This window comes from Tyto alba, unplaced genomic scaffold (genome assembly GCF_018691265.1).
Source record: "Tyto alba isolate M040663 unplaced genomic scaffold, T.alba_DEE_v4.0 Super-Scaffold_19, whole genome shotgun sequence".
Lineage (NCBI taxonomy): Eukaryota > Metazoa > Chordata > Aves > Strigiformes > Tytonidae > Tyto > Tyto alba.
Window position 1 is genome coordinate 3,059,450 of NW_024881281.1, and position 13,154 is coordinate 3,072,603.

At 41.6% G+C, this 13,154-nt stretch overlaps 2 protein-coding genes across 12 annotated transcripts in view; both read left to right on the top strand.

The window, feature by feature from the left end:
- The window catches only part of PPM1D (protein phosphatase, Mg2+/Mn2+ dependent 1D), a 28,270-nt gene extending 18,819 nt beyond the window's left edge, over positions 1-9,451 (top strand). Inside the window, exons 4-6 of the mRNA XM_042791587.1 lie at positions 1,904-2,094; positions 2,783-3,025; positions 8,012-9,451. Of these exons, the coding sequence (XP_042647521.1) occupies positions 1,904-2,094; positions 2,783-3,025; positions 8,012-8,563 (986 nt within the window). The 3' untranslated portion in view covers positions 8,564-9,451. The remainder of the gene's footprint in view (positions 1-1,903; positions 2,095-2,782; positions 3,026-8,011) is intronic.
- A 2,152-nt stretch (positions 9,452-11,603) lies between these two features.
- Positions 11,604-13,154, top strand: part of BCAS3 (BCAS3 microtubule associated cell migration factor) — a 372,048-nt gene continuing 370,497 nt past the window's right edge. For all 11 annotated transcript variants that reach the window (XM_033004736.2, XM_033004738.2, XM_033004743.2 and 8 more), the window contains exons 1-2: positions 11,604-11,657; positions 12,999-13,086. In XM_033004736.2, coding sequence (XP_032860627.1) covers positions 13,016-13,086 — 71 coding nt within the window. In that variant the 5' untranslated portion in view covers positions 11,604-11,657; positions 12,999-13,015. The remainder of the gene's footprint in view (positions 11,658-12,998; positions 13,087-13,154) is intronic.

Genomic DNA, 13,154 nt, shown 5'->3' on the forward strand with positions numbered 1-13,154 from the left:
TTGTTGCCAGCTGGCTTGTTTTGTTTTGAGTCTGTGGAGGGAGAGTGCACCTCTATACAAGCAGGCTTGGCTTTTAATTAGCACATAGTAGAAGCATGTGTTTCTGTCTGCTGCTGCTGCAGTGGAGGTGAACTGATGCTTTAATGAGGATGGACCATCCGGGCTTGCTGCAGTGGAGTAATTGAGTTGAAGTATTTCCTTTCCTGATTCTGGAAAAGTCTTTTCAACTGGTGGCTAGCTTAAGGCAAAGCTAACGGAAGGAAGTAGGAAGACCAAAAGCTTATTTATTATCTTTAAAAGGGTGGTGATGGATGTGGAAGAAGGTTACAGGCATGCCTTCTGAAGCCAGCAAAAAGCAAAGAAACAAAACCTGACAGAAACCTTATTTCTTAGATTGGAATTCTTAAGCTTCTGTATGCTTTTCAGTTCTGACTTATTAATTTCTACTTTTTCAAGCCATGCGTTCTGCATAGGAAAATGTAGCCAGTGCTGGCAAATGATGTTACTTTTGGTTGTTTATTGCTATAGGAAGCTATTTATGAAAATTTAAAAAAGGAAGAGAAAGTGTTAGTGCAACACTGTTCTTGATTTAAAAGGCTAACCTTAGTTAATTTTTTTTTTAAGTAAATTTGATAAATGAAGTAGAAATAAATTGATATGGAAATGCGTTTTTCTGATGGAGTGGTTTTTACTTGAGGATGGCTTGGAGGAAGCACTTGAACCAATAGATATTTTGATTCAGAAGTGTCATTCAGATTCAGTTCAGGCCATCATTACTGGTGAGGTGACCCTAAACTCATTTGTGTAGCAAGAAGGATTTAAAAATAGAAAGGTTCACTGCATGAGGCCTTCCAAAGGAGAGGCTTTTGCTCTCATTTTCTGCTTTCCTGCTGGAACCCAGGCGCTGCTTGTGCTCCTGTGGCTTCTGTCCAACTCTAAAATTTGGCACATGGTGTGCAACTGGGAAGACATTCGAACAGCCCCGTGTGGCTTTGAAGGTGATGTTAATGCTGTGGAAGGAGGAGTGGGAAACAAATTAATAGGGAAAAGGCTTCAGTCTCTCCTCCTTTGCCCTCTTCCTTTCTTCTTTCTCAGTGGCACCTGCATGCACGAAAACATACGCAGCAAGACAACTGTGTATTGCTCAGGTGGCTGTGGAGGATCTCAGGTTTGGATTGTGGTGTGTTTGGGGTTTTTGGTGTTTTTTTTTTTTTTTTTAAGGCAGTTTAGCACCTTAAGTATGAAAAGATGGGGTTTTGTTTGGGAGGTTTTTTTTTTTTTTTTTTTTTTTCCTCCTCCTTCTATGATCAAGACTTGCTAGGGTGTGCAGGGCAGCATGCCGTCGTGATGCAGATTGAAGTCTAATGCTGTATATGATGATAGAGAGGAGAAAAAAAGGTATTATGGGATCCTCTCCTAGTTCTGTAAACCGTACCATAGTTCCTTGTACAAGAGGCAAGGATTTTGTCTCCAGTACTTAAACTGTACCAATAACTGGAAAGGCAGATTTTTGCAAGTTTGGTGTGGGTTCAACAAAGGCTTTACTTCTGTTTAAAGGAGAACTTCAGCTGTTTAGACAGGTTTGTTTGGATATTCAGGTGTTACTGTTTTCTAGGTATTAATCTGCTACATTTCCCCTTTCTCCAAAAATGTTTGTTTTAAGAGAGTAGATCACCTCCAATAAACATAGGTTGTTTTGACTGGATTTAAAGTGCTACATATTAATAAATATGATCGGAAAATGACAGCAGCAAACCAGCAATTGTGCTGAAATTACTTTTTATTACTGTTGGTGACTTAAGACTGGTGTTAATCGTTTACATGGGAACTTTTTTCTGTAGTATCTAAGATTCGTATTTTCATGTGTAATGTAACAATTCAAAAACATTTTCTTCTTCACCAGGTGATCTTTGGAGCTACGACTTCTACAGTGGTGAATTTGTTGTGTCTCCCGAACCTGACACTAGTGTGCACACAATTGATCCCCAGAAGCACAAATATATTATCCTTGGCAGTGATGGCCTCTGGAACATGATCCCACCTCAAGATGCTATCTCCATGTGCCAGGATCACGAGGAGAAAAAATACTTCATGGTGAGAGCAGTGGCTATAAGTAATTGTGGAAATTTAATACTTTTTTTCTTATAAAAATTGCTTAGTCTGGCATGTATGGAAAGTATCTAACAATGACATTGTTATTTAGGCATATTCATAGTTTTGCCACAACACATAAGTTGTTAGAGTATGGATGATACTGTGCTTGCATATACTGTCAAATAATTTTAAACTATTTTAAATTATTTGGTTGCCATCTTGGGGAAATTTGACTACCAGGATGGCATCTGTGAGTAATAAAGAAGATAACACATTCCTTCTCTAAGGAAGTTATACAAAATATTGTCTGAAAATGAAATTTATTTCACATAGTGGAGCAGCTGAGCATCATATAGTAAATAGTCTGTAAACCTCCTGAGAGACTTTTGGAAAGACTGTAGGATGTATTACAACCAGAATATTTATGCAAGTCATTGCATCAATTTTATGGTTTAAAGCACTCATATATATGTATGTGGATTCTACTGTAAACTGATTTTAAAGTTATATTTCACTAAGAAAAAAGATATGTTTCAATTAATACTTCCTCTTACATTTCTGAATCGAGCGGCTTTAGCATGTGATATGTATTGGAATAGATAACTTGGGCTGTGCCACATAAATTCTCCATCTTACATTTATTAAGTGGACCTGATCGTTTTATCTGTCCCTTTCTTCTAACATAAAGGGTGAGCACCGACAGTCTTGTGCCAAAATGCTGGTGAACAGAGCACTGGGCCGTTGGAGGCAACGCATGCTGCGTGCAGATAACACTAGTGCCATCGTAATCTGCATCTCACCGTTGCAGGACAGCAAAAGCAACTTGGAAAATGAAGAAGAATTGTATCTCAACTTGGCGGAGAGTCCCTGCTACAGCAGCCCTGATACAAATGTCATGACACCCTCCCGCTGCTGTACCCCACCTGTCAAGGTAACATTTTTTTTTTTTTCAGTGTTTTAAATGTTCCACCTTTGAGTGTGGATCCCACCAAATATATATCAATCTCCCTATCTCCCTTTTCTTCCCCTAGTAGTAATTCCTTTTTATGCAGTTTACTGTGATGTGTAGGATTGGGGCAATGGTGTAGTCAGACCACTGCCAGTTCTAGAAACTACTGGCCTGTCAACTTAAACCACTATTGAATGTTGCTTTGCTTGTTTATTTTTTTAAGTGCAGTGGACTAGGCAGTGTGGATGGCTAGATAATATATTTCAGTTGTATGACAGTAACTTGACAGCAGTTACCTGGCCAGATCCTCAACAGTTCCACATGCAGAGATTTGGAGAAACAGATGAACTTTTAACCATGTTTATTAAAAGACTTTGGAACACTAAAGGCAGAATATTAAAGCGTAAGCTTCTCAGAATTATTGAGTTTAGGGGTAAAATGTTTTTGTAACTCTTAAAATCCTGATCATTTATTAGTAGCTGTTGATCTGTATTCCCTCCTTAATGTGGAAGAAATTGCTACTGTTACTTCATGCATAGAGTTTGCACAACTTTAAATGTACTGTTTCTTAAGTTTTCCAAGATCCAACCCCCCCCCCCAAATCAGAAGTAGGCTGTTGAAAGAGAGGAATTGGACTGTGGGGATCAGAGGTTTAAAAAAGAAAAAAAGCAACACATCCCCTTAGAGAATAAGGTTGGGCTACTGTTCCTTTTCCTACCTTGCCATGTTCTTGTATAGTTTGCACAGCTGATGAAGTGCAGACTGCTTGTGGATGCGTTCTTAATCTTGGTGTGGTTTGGTTTTGGTTGTGGTGGGGGGTGTGTGTGTGTGGTTTTTTGTTTGTTTGTTTTTTAAAGGTAACCCATGTGTTAATGTATTCAGACACACATTGTTGTAAAGAATGTTTTCCTTCTGGATTGGGAGATCTTATTATCTTCCTCTGGCTAATTTAATGTTCTTTGTTAGAGGAAAAGACATTTTAATACAAGGTCTTTCTTCAGGGTAGAAGCTTTAACCGTTACCGTAAAGCAGAGCTGTTCAGAAGTTTTTTTTGGGGTTGTTTGTTTGGTGGCTTTTTTTGTTGTGTATTTTTTTTTCCCTCTAAACTGGAGTGTAGTTATGAGTGAATGTTTATTTCAGTAATTACCAGTTGCTTCTGATTTAAGTAATTGTCCTTTGATGTTCTGCAGTATCTTTGGATAGCTGTCCTTTGGGCGAAGTGAAAAGAAAGCAAAAATTAGAAGGGGAGTCCTTAACATTCCCTTGACAGAAACAAGCTGCTAATAAAAGGGCAGGCTCAAACTTTATCTCCTTCCTTTCCATCCAATGTAGCAAAATACAGGAAAAGTGCTTAAAATTTAGCAAAATCTTTAGTGGAGAAAAATGACTTGAATTCTAAATACTCCTTTTAAGTTGTACCGTATGTTTTGTGTGTGATCTGTTATCAGTACTCATTGAATAAACGTTGAGCTATGACTGTAAAATATCCAAGAAGTAGTGTTTCTGGATAAGGACTTAGTGACATCTTTTTTTTTTTTTTTTTATCCCTTAAGATTTCCCTTCCTCATCTAAGTAGATTCAGTGGATTGTGATGTGTGAATCTGGATAAATTGCAGCAGGCAGTCACAAGGAGTGAGGAGATGAAAACTTTAGACAACTAACAGTTTTGGTGTTTGCTGTGTAGATAAGGCCTTACCTTATTTTTTTTTGCTTAATGTACAAAACCCAAAAGGGAATTTTGACTTGCTACAGGTCTGCATTGATAACTTATGTATAAATTAGTTATAGTTTAATGCAAAAGTTTTTATCCTCTTGGGTTAAAATAGAACTGGTGTTGCCAATTCAAAAACAGATCCTATTTTCACAGTACTTGTGTTTTGATTAAAAGTAATAATAGTGATTAGAAAAATAAAAGTAAAGCAGAAACCTGTATTAAGCTATTTTTAATAATAAGCCTCCAACTGTTCTCGCAGAGTATCTGTGAATATCAGAAAAAAAAAGTGTGAGAAGGAAGTTGAAAAGGAGAGACAGAAAAAGACCACTGTACTGTCAGAATAATGCTGAAATGCATCAGAAAAAAACAAATGTCTCCAGGCAGATCATAACACATTCAGTATCTTAGCAGTTGTGTCTCCATGTATGCTTTTTTCAAAACCAGAACTTTGTGTAGTTACCTGTAAGTATATTTGGTAACCACACCATCCTGAGTAGCATTATCTTTTTCATAATACAAAGAGCTTTATCAGTTAGATAAGAGCCACAATGGAAGGAAAACATATTTCCATAAACTTTGGTTATGTAATGGCTGGACTGTAGGCTTTTCATTTATATAGCAGTCTGACTTCATGGGAGACTTCTGGATAAAATTCAGCGCACGCAGGAGTGCTTGTCGGCTCAGTGTTTTCTTCAAAAATAAAATGATGTGAAACATAATGGAGGCATTTGGCACTCTCCCCCAAAATGGCCGGATAAGTGGTTTCTTATGCCTTGCCTCAGACATTCAGTGGCAGCCTGATTGCAGAGTGCCAGTTTTCTTGCAAAGTACAGCCACAGAACTATTTCGGAATATGCATTTTGGAATTTTTTTCTGGTGGTGATAACTTCTGAAAGATGGAAATGCCTTTATTTCATGATCCCTTATGATCCTAGCGATACTGTCAACCGCATAGGAGGGAAAAGCCCCATTTTGTTGATTACACCAAGTATGGCCATAGGTAACGATATTCATTTGCAAATACATAACACCTCGATACATAAAGCTGCAGGTAAACATATGATCTAATTTTTAGGACTGTAATTAATCTTCTTACACAATTACAGTTGAATTTTACTGAAAGGGGATCATCATAGTTTCTGCAAAGAAATGAGGGGTAGTTCCCCAGATCAGTCTGAACTGGAGATTGCGGTGTAGAGAGGACAGGTCAGCAAAACCGAGGTGGCAGTGGAAAGGACACTTGCCTGTTCTCTTCAGAGAACTGAAAGAAGCCTGGATTGCTTTGGTGCTCAGCAGCTGCTACCTTCCAAAACAATTAATTTGGAAATAGATGGAGACCAAATCAAAGTTTATTAATTAAACAGATGTATTTCTTAATTGCGTATCCTTCTGGCAACAATTACTAATACCAAATCTATTCAAGTATTCCTGAGGCCAGTGATGAAATCTGGTTGGTTAGGTTGTTGAGAAATTAAATCGATGATTCATTTATTTTTCTTGTTTTGTCACATCACTCTTTAGCAGTCCATCCTCTGACTTCATTTGGCTTCCCAAAGCCTTATCCATTCTCAGTGATTCGTATCAAGCAAAAGATGCTGGCAACAAGAGCCACAGTGTTAAGCATCTTGCACAATGAAAACATAAAACCTAGGTTGTGGCTAAAGACACAGTTTCAAACATTAAATTGTGTAGGTTAAGTAACATTGCCAGAGCTGCTCTGTTTGTGTCATCTAGTTTCCTATGGGTTCTGCAAGATCAGAGTTGAAGAATAATGTCTAAAATACCATCCATAAAGGTCTTCCCTCTTGTGTTGCTATATGTAGTAGAAGAATATTATCTAACTGGTTTTATCTACACATGGGGAGCAACTGGGGAGTAGGAAACAAAATCTAGATGCTAAAAGCAATTCTGATTTTCTTTGGAATATATTTTATTAAACCTTAGTATTAGATTTTTCACAAGTGCTGAGCAGTCATGGATCTCTTCGTGAAGGGGAACAGAAGTTGTTCTGGGTTGTGGCTTCAAAAGCATCTATTTGTTCATCTGATTTTACACTGACTTACTCTGATTCAGCTGTGTGTGCATTTGAGTTTTCAGCATGTTATTTTCTTAAAATAGTTACAGTCATTTGCCTCACATTGATGCTATGCAGAGTAATGTGGCCTTGAAATTTATTCTTGAAGGACTTGCTGAGTAACTAGGGATTTCTTCACAATTAAATCTTTAATAAGGTCATAATTCATATCTTCAGGGCACTGCATAAATACTAATTTTCATAATCCCCCTGTGGATAGTGCAAGCAACTATTGTCCCCGTTCTCCTGTTGGTAAAACTGAGAATGAGTCAAAAACACTTTCCAGAGGCTGCAGGAAAGATGAGTAGCTGAAGGTAGGGTTAGAGTTTAGAAGGTCCCTGGTCCTCAGGACATCATATTTGGCAGCTTCTTCTCAATGTACAGAATTATTGCGCTTTGTAGTGTGGATGGATGTGCTGTGAGGACTGCAGCTGCTTTCTTTCCAAGTTGTAGACTATAAAACTAGGCAATAAAATGTGTTACTTTGCATAGCAAACAGGAACTCTATTTTTAGAATAGCTTTGTCCAATGTTCCTCCTTTCTGTGTGCAGTCAGGACACCTACAATGAAGACTGTCAGTCTCCCTGATAATCTGGTTATGCAGTAACTAAGAATTCTAAACGTAACAAAGGTCAGAAGACTTTTTCTGCTGTTTGCCCTAATAGTGCCTGGCCACCTGATGATGTATAAAATCTTCAGAAGGCAGTATAGGTGCATATAGCACACTGTCTGGAGGAGGGAAGTCATGTGTGCGTGTTGGAAAATGCTACTGATGAAAATCACTGGACAGAGGTTGCGCAGGCACTACTTTCTGTGTGGCTTCTTAAATGAACAGCAGGTGCGTGCAGGTTCCTCCGCATTTCCTAGCAGCAAGAAGGAAGGTGCACAGGCTGGGTGCAGGCAGCTCTCCGAAAGAAGAGATACATGTCTGCTGTTATGAGGCACTTGCAGGTTGGATGCTTGAAATAAATGCTTTTATGAAGTTGGTGTGTACAAAGTACCAAATTCAGATCTGCTCTTTGAACCTGTTTCTTTCGCTCAAGGTGAAGAAAAGGTTATTCTTTTGGAGTGGGATTTTTCTGTCTTTGAGGCTTAGAGAACTTGTCGCATACTGTCTCCACCCTCAAAGGATAATGCAAGTGAAATAATTATGCCTAAATATTCTTTATCTTTCTCTCAGCTTTTAGAAGATGATCCATGGCCACGACTGAATGCTTCTGAGCCTGTTCCTCCCCTCACGCATAGCAACATGATCTCAGAAAAATATTCAGAGCTGCCAAACGAGATTGCCAAAAGCAATTCACCTTCATCAGGAGCGACCCTGAAGGATTCAGGCCCACAGGAGGAGAAGTGCAGCAAAGCGTTGGCTTTGAGGATACAAGAATCCTACAGCAATGGTTTGTCAGTCGGCCTTTCCCCTTCCAACTCCGCAAATTCAGGCACGGACCAAAAAGGCTTCAAGGTGTCTCCTAATGGCCAAACAAAAGCCCAAGATGCAGAGAGGACACCCACAGCAAACTTTAAAAGGACATTGGAAGAATCCAACTCTGGCCCAGCTATGAAGAAGCCAAGACGTGGGCTGAGTCGAAACATTAGTGTCCAGCCAGAAGGCATGTCCACAACTCCCCAGCGCAAGAACTCAAAGCTGACCATGCGACGCAGCCTGCGGGGCCAGAAGAAGCTCAGCAGTTCCCTCTTCCACCCGCCCAGGAAAGCAGTCTGCGTTTGCTGAAGGGCATTTTGTGTAAGGAAGTGTATTTTGGTCTGATTAGAATTTGAAAGTTGGTGCAAAAGTTTGAAACTCTTCCTGTTTATCTTTTTTTAAAGTAGAAACTTTTTTTGGTATCAAACAGCTTTATCCCAGCCTTGTACTCGCTTGTATTATAACTGTGAATTTTGTAGATGTGTAGGGTATAAGTCACTGTAAAATGTGTGTAAATTTGTATTCCTTCATATAAATGTAGTCTCTTTTCTTCCTTGTATAATTGTTACAGCGGGGCTAAACCTTGTTTAAAAAAAAAATAATCTTTTTTGTTAATTTACTAAAGTCATGAATTTGTATACGCTTCTTGTGATGAGAATTTCACAACTTTTTAACGAAAGTAAATTATTAAACAGAATGGAAGATATGTATTTTCGTAGTACTATACGTTCCACCTAAAAGTGTGTCTTTTAGAGAATACACTAGGTCTATATTTTGTTTTTAAATTTTAGATTTCTCTACTCAAATGAAATGTATGTGAAAGCAGAGATGTTGAGTCTCGCTTTACACAGCTCAATGTCAACTCCTTTATGTTAATTAAAATACTATGCAGTATCTTATTTAGTTGTATTTTTTGTAACATTAATCGTCAGAGTATTTAGCAAAAAAAAGTGTGTGTTTTAAACTCCAACTCCCAAAAGCATCCTCTAAAGCCATTCCCATCCCTTGTTATAAATGATGGCATTTTTATCCAGGCATAAATGTATGCCCTGCAGAGGCATGAATTTTCTGCTAGTCCAATACTGATGGTGCTGCTACTACCTTTCAACATTAAGTTCTTAAATTATTTTATGACTATTTTCATTGAGTATGTGGACCATGTGTATGTTCACCTAAATAAAACACGTGTAAAATCGATGGGGGTGCCTTTTTTTATTTTCAAGCTTAAATTCTGTTGACCACATTAATTTTTATTTTGTATTCGGTAAAAATCTAATACTCTCCCCTTCTCCACTGTGGCTCTGTGGCTTACCAAACAATACATCCCACATAGTTTTATTGTGGAACTGATCTTGGCATTTTATAGTCAGTGTTTAACTGTAGCAATACATAACCTGCATCATTTTTTTTTTTTTAATGGGGAAGTGAAGGCTACTATTTTATTCCAATGGATAGGTTGGTTATTTATAGAATCTAATTCTTTACTGCTGGAACAATAAAACATGGGTTGAAATCAGGCCTGCTATCTATATATGTTACCATGGTTACAGAAATCCTAAGGGGAATCGTAGGCTTTCTGAAAATGTATAATTCTCTTTCATCCAGCCTGTGAATGCAGCACTATCTGACAAGATGAAAATAACAGTCTGTCCAAAGTGGATCCTTGATGAATTTGTTTCTGTGTATATGGGATGTAACTTAGTAAAGGTATGCTGTAAGTGATGTTGAAATTAAGCATCATAGATGTGGAGGGGGGAAGGATATAGAGGCTAGCAGCAGCTCTGTGTACTTACCCAGCAACAATCTTTACAAACAACACACTAAGACAGTGATTGTCTGCTTTCAACTGAACCTCATGGTATTCAACCTTTTAAAGACTGGTCACAATCAAGATGCAAGTGTAACATGTTAGATGAGTATCTGTATTGCTGCTTAGAATGTAAATATGCAAAAGAAAAAATACTACAGCAAATTTCCCAGTTTTTTTTTTTTTGTTCTATATAGAAGCAAAACTTAAATTTTCATCAAATTCTGCTGCATTCATGTGTGCCTTGTTCTCCAACATTGCCTCTCAGCAGTTCTAGACTTGTGTTTCTGCAGCTGGAGGGACAGCCATGGGCTTTTTTCACTTCTAATAAACTAGACAAAACCTACAGTTTTTCTTGGGAAAGCTGCTGGATGTCAGTAAGCTTTAAACCTTCAAAGCTCCTCTGCCGTTGACATAAACTTACTAACTGGCAGCAGTTTACTCTTGAGTATGCTTTGCCACCTACGTATCATTTGACTTCTCTGAAATTAATTATCAAAGCTGAGATGGGGAAGTGTGGAAATTTACAGCTGATGTGTGAACATGCTCTCCCTTTCAGTAAAATCAAGTCTGGCTTACACCGACTTTTTGCTGATACGTGCATAAACGCAGTTTGCATCATCAGGCTGCTGAAGGCACGCATGACTTGCATCACCCTGTTGCACTTTCAATAAAATGTAGTTTCTAGTGCTTTTTTCTTTTTAATCTTCTCCTCCAGAGGACAGGTCTCCCGTGGAGCAATTTGAGAGCTGAGAAGGCATTATTTGAGATTTTTCTTCAGGGTGAGAGGAACAATGAGTTGTTACTCAGTGGTTACTCCTTTCTGGTAAGAGGTACTTTGTTAAGTGTGCTGGGCGTTATGCTCGGCTGTCATTTTTTTTTTTTTTTTTTTTTTTGATACATATATTATGTCTTATGGTTACAGAAATCGGTCTAGGCGCCCCCACGAGCTCGCCCAATCCCGCATTTTGGGTGCCCGCTGTCAGGATTCAGAGGCCCCGGCTGGGAGGAGCTGCCCCAACCGCCCCTCCCCCTAACTCTGAGGGGAAACCGACTCCTACCTCCCGCGAGCCCCCGCGCTGCCCGCTGAGGGGTGGCCTCGGCCCGCAGCCCCCTCCGGCTCCGCCGCCATCGCCGCCTCCCGCTGCCTTCCCCTCAGCGCCCCCAGGCCCCGCCCCCCCGCCGCGACGTCACCGCGCACGGTCAACAACACGCGTCCCCCGCCTATGGGGGGGGTGGGCGGGGCCTTCCCCTTCCCGCCCATTGGTGACGCGCCGGCTCCGCCTCCGCGGCGGCTCTCGCGATACTTGGATGTAAACAAAGCTGCGGGGGGGGGGGGGGGGGGCGGGCAGCGCCGCGGCTTCTTTTCGCCGTCTCAACCGAGCTTAGGGTACAGCCGCCCTCCCTTGTCCTCCGCGGCTCCGCCCACTTTTGGACAGCGCCGGGCGCGGATTGGCCCGCCTGGAGAAGCAGCCCGCCTTCGGAGCTGCCTGATTGGCGAACGGTGCGCGGTGCGCGAGGTGTCATTCCCCGTCGGGGCGGGGAGGGGGGGGGCGTCCCAAACACTGTCAGCGAGGAGCCGGGCAGCGGCGGCGGGTGAGGGGGGACGGGGCAGCGCCGCGCCCGCGGGCTGAGGGCAGGGCCGGGCGGAGCGGTGGGGGCTCGCGGCAGCGCTGCGGCCGGTTCTGAGGGCGAGTGTGGGGGGTGCGAGGCCGGGCGGGGGCCGGGGCGCTGAGGGAGGGCGGGGGGGGTGGTGGCCGCGCACCCTGAGGGAGCCAGCGGCGCTCGGCCCGGGAGGACGGGGTGGGGGGGGGTGGGGGGGCCCGGCCGGTCTCGGCGCTTTCAGGGGCGGCCGCGGCCTGATTCGCGGGGCGGCGGTTGGGGGAGAGGCCGGCCAGGTTGGAGCGTTTTGTGCCGGAGTTGCTCAACAGCGGGGCGGCTGAGGGTGCCCGGGGTTCCCGCCCGGCAAAACAACTCCGGCTGTGGGGCGGGGGCTGGGGCCGCCCCTCACGGCTCGGGCGAGCAGCGAGCCCCGGCTGGCGCAGGTGTCCCGCTGGGTTAAGGCATAACGTGAAGGGATAATTTGGCCTTCTACGTGCCGCTTTTTCTTTTGAGATTGCATGACATGTTGTGTCAAACTTCAGTTGTAGCGCTGAACGTTGTGTTATTAATTTCTGTGGGGCTGTTTAGCCTTACCTCAATGGGATGGCCCTTACAAAGGCTGCCCAAACATGAAATTATGCTGATAACCGATACCACGGAGGGCATTTGGTTTTTTCCTCTCACTTTCTGGACTGGTTGTTGGTTTGGGGTGGGTGGGACAGTGAAGTGGCCGAGTGGCAGGGACCTGTGATCCTTCTTCAGTGTTTTTTGCTTTTAAGAATGTTATGCTGAATTTTCACATGGAATAGAAGTGCGAAGAAAAACTTGAAGACAACAGAAAGAGCTGACAGAAAAGCAGAATGTGTTCTGTCATGCTTTTTGTGTTTGCCTCAATGTAACCCATTTCAAATTTTCAAGAATACAATGCGCTGCAGTTGAGATAGTACAATATTTTTATATAATTATGTTCTAAAGTAACAGCTCATTAGCAAATAATGGTCTTGTATAATGGTGGTGATAACTGTGGACCTGTACCACTATCTTTAATGTGTGGTTTGAACAGAATTTTCCACTTTATCATGCAGGTGTGTGTTCTTTTTTTTGTATTCGCATACACTGCAGGAGCTGCAGTGATTGAGATACTGAAAAAAGAGGATGTTTGGGGCTTTTTTTGGTTTTGCTTTTTAAAACGTGTTGTAAAGGGACATTGTGCCTTGCAGATTTGTGTAAGTTATGTTTCAAGAGGTTTTTATCATCCTGAAGGATATGTCAAGGGCTGGTGTAATAAATAATCCTGATGCAAATTATTATTAAAAAGAAATTTGTTTCTTACAGGTATCTGCAAAGAAACAATGGCGACAGAATCTCCGCGCCGCCCTAGTCGATGTACTGGAGGAGTGGTGGTTCGCCCACAAGCTGTCACGTAAGTACATTCTAGAAGAATAGCCCTTATTTGAAATGTTTTTTATTTTCTTGTAGAAGAACCTAGTC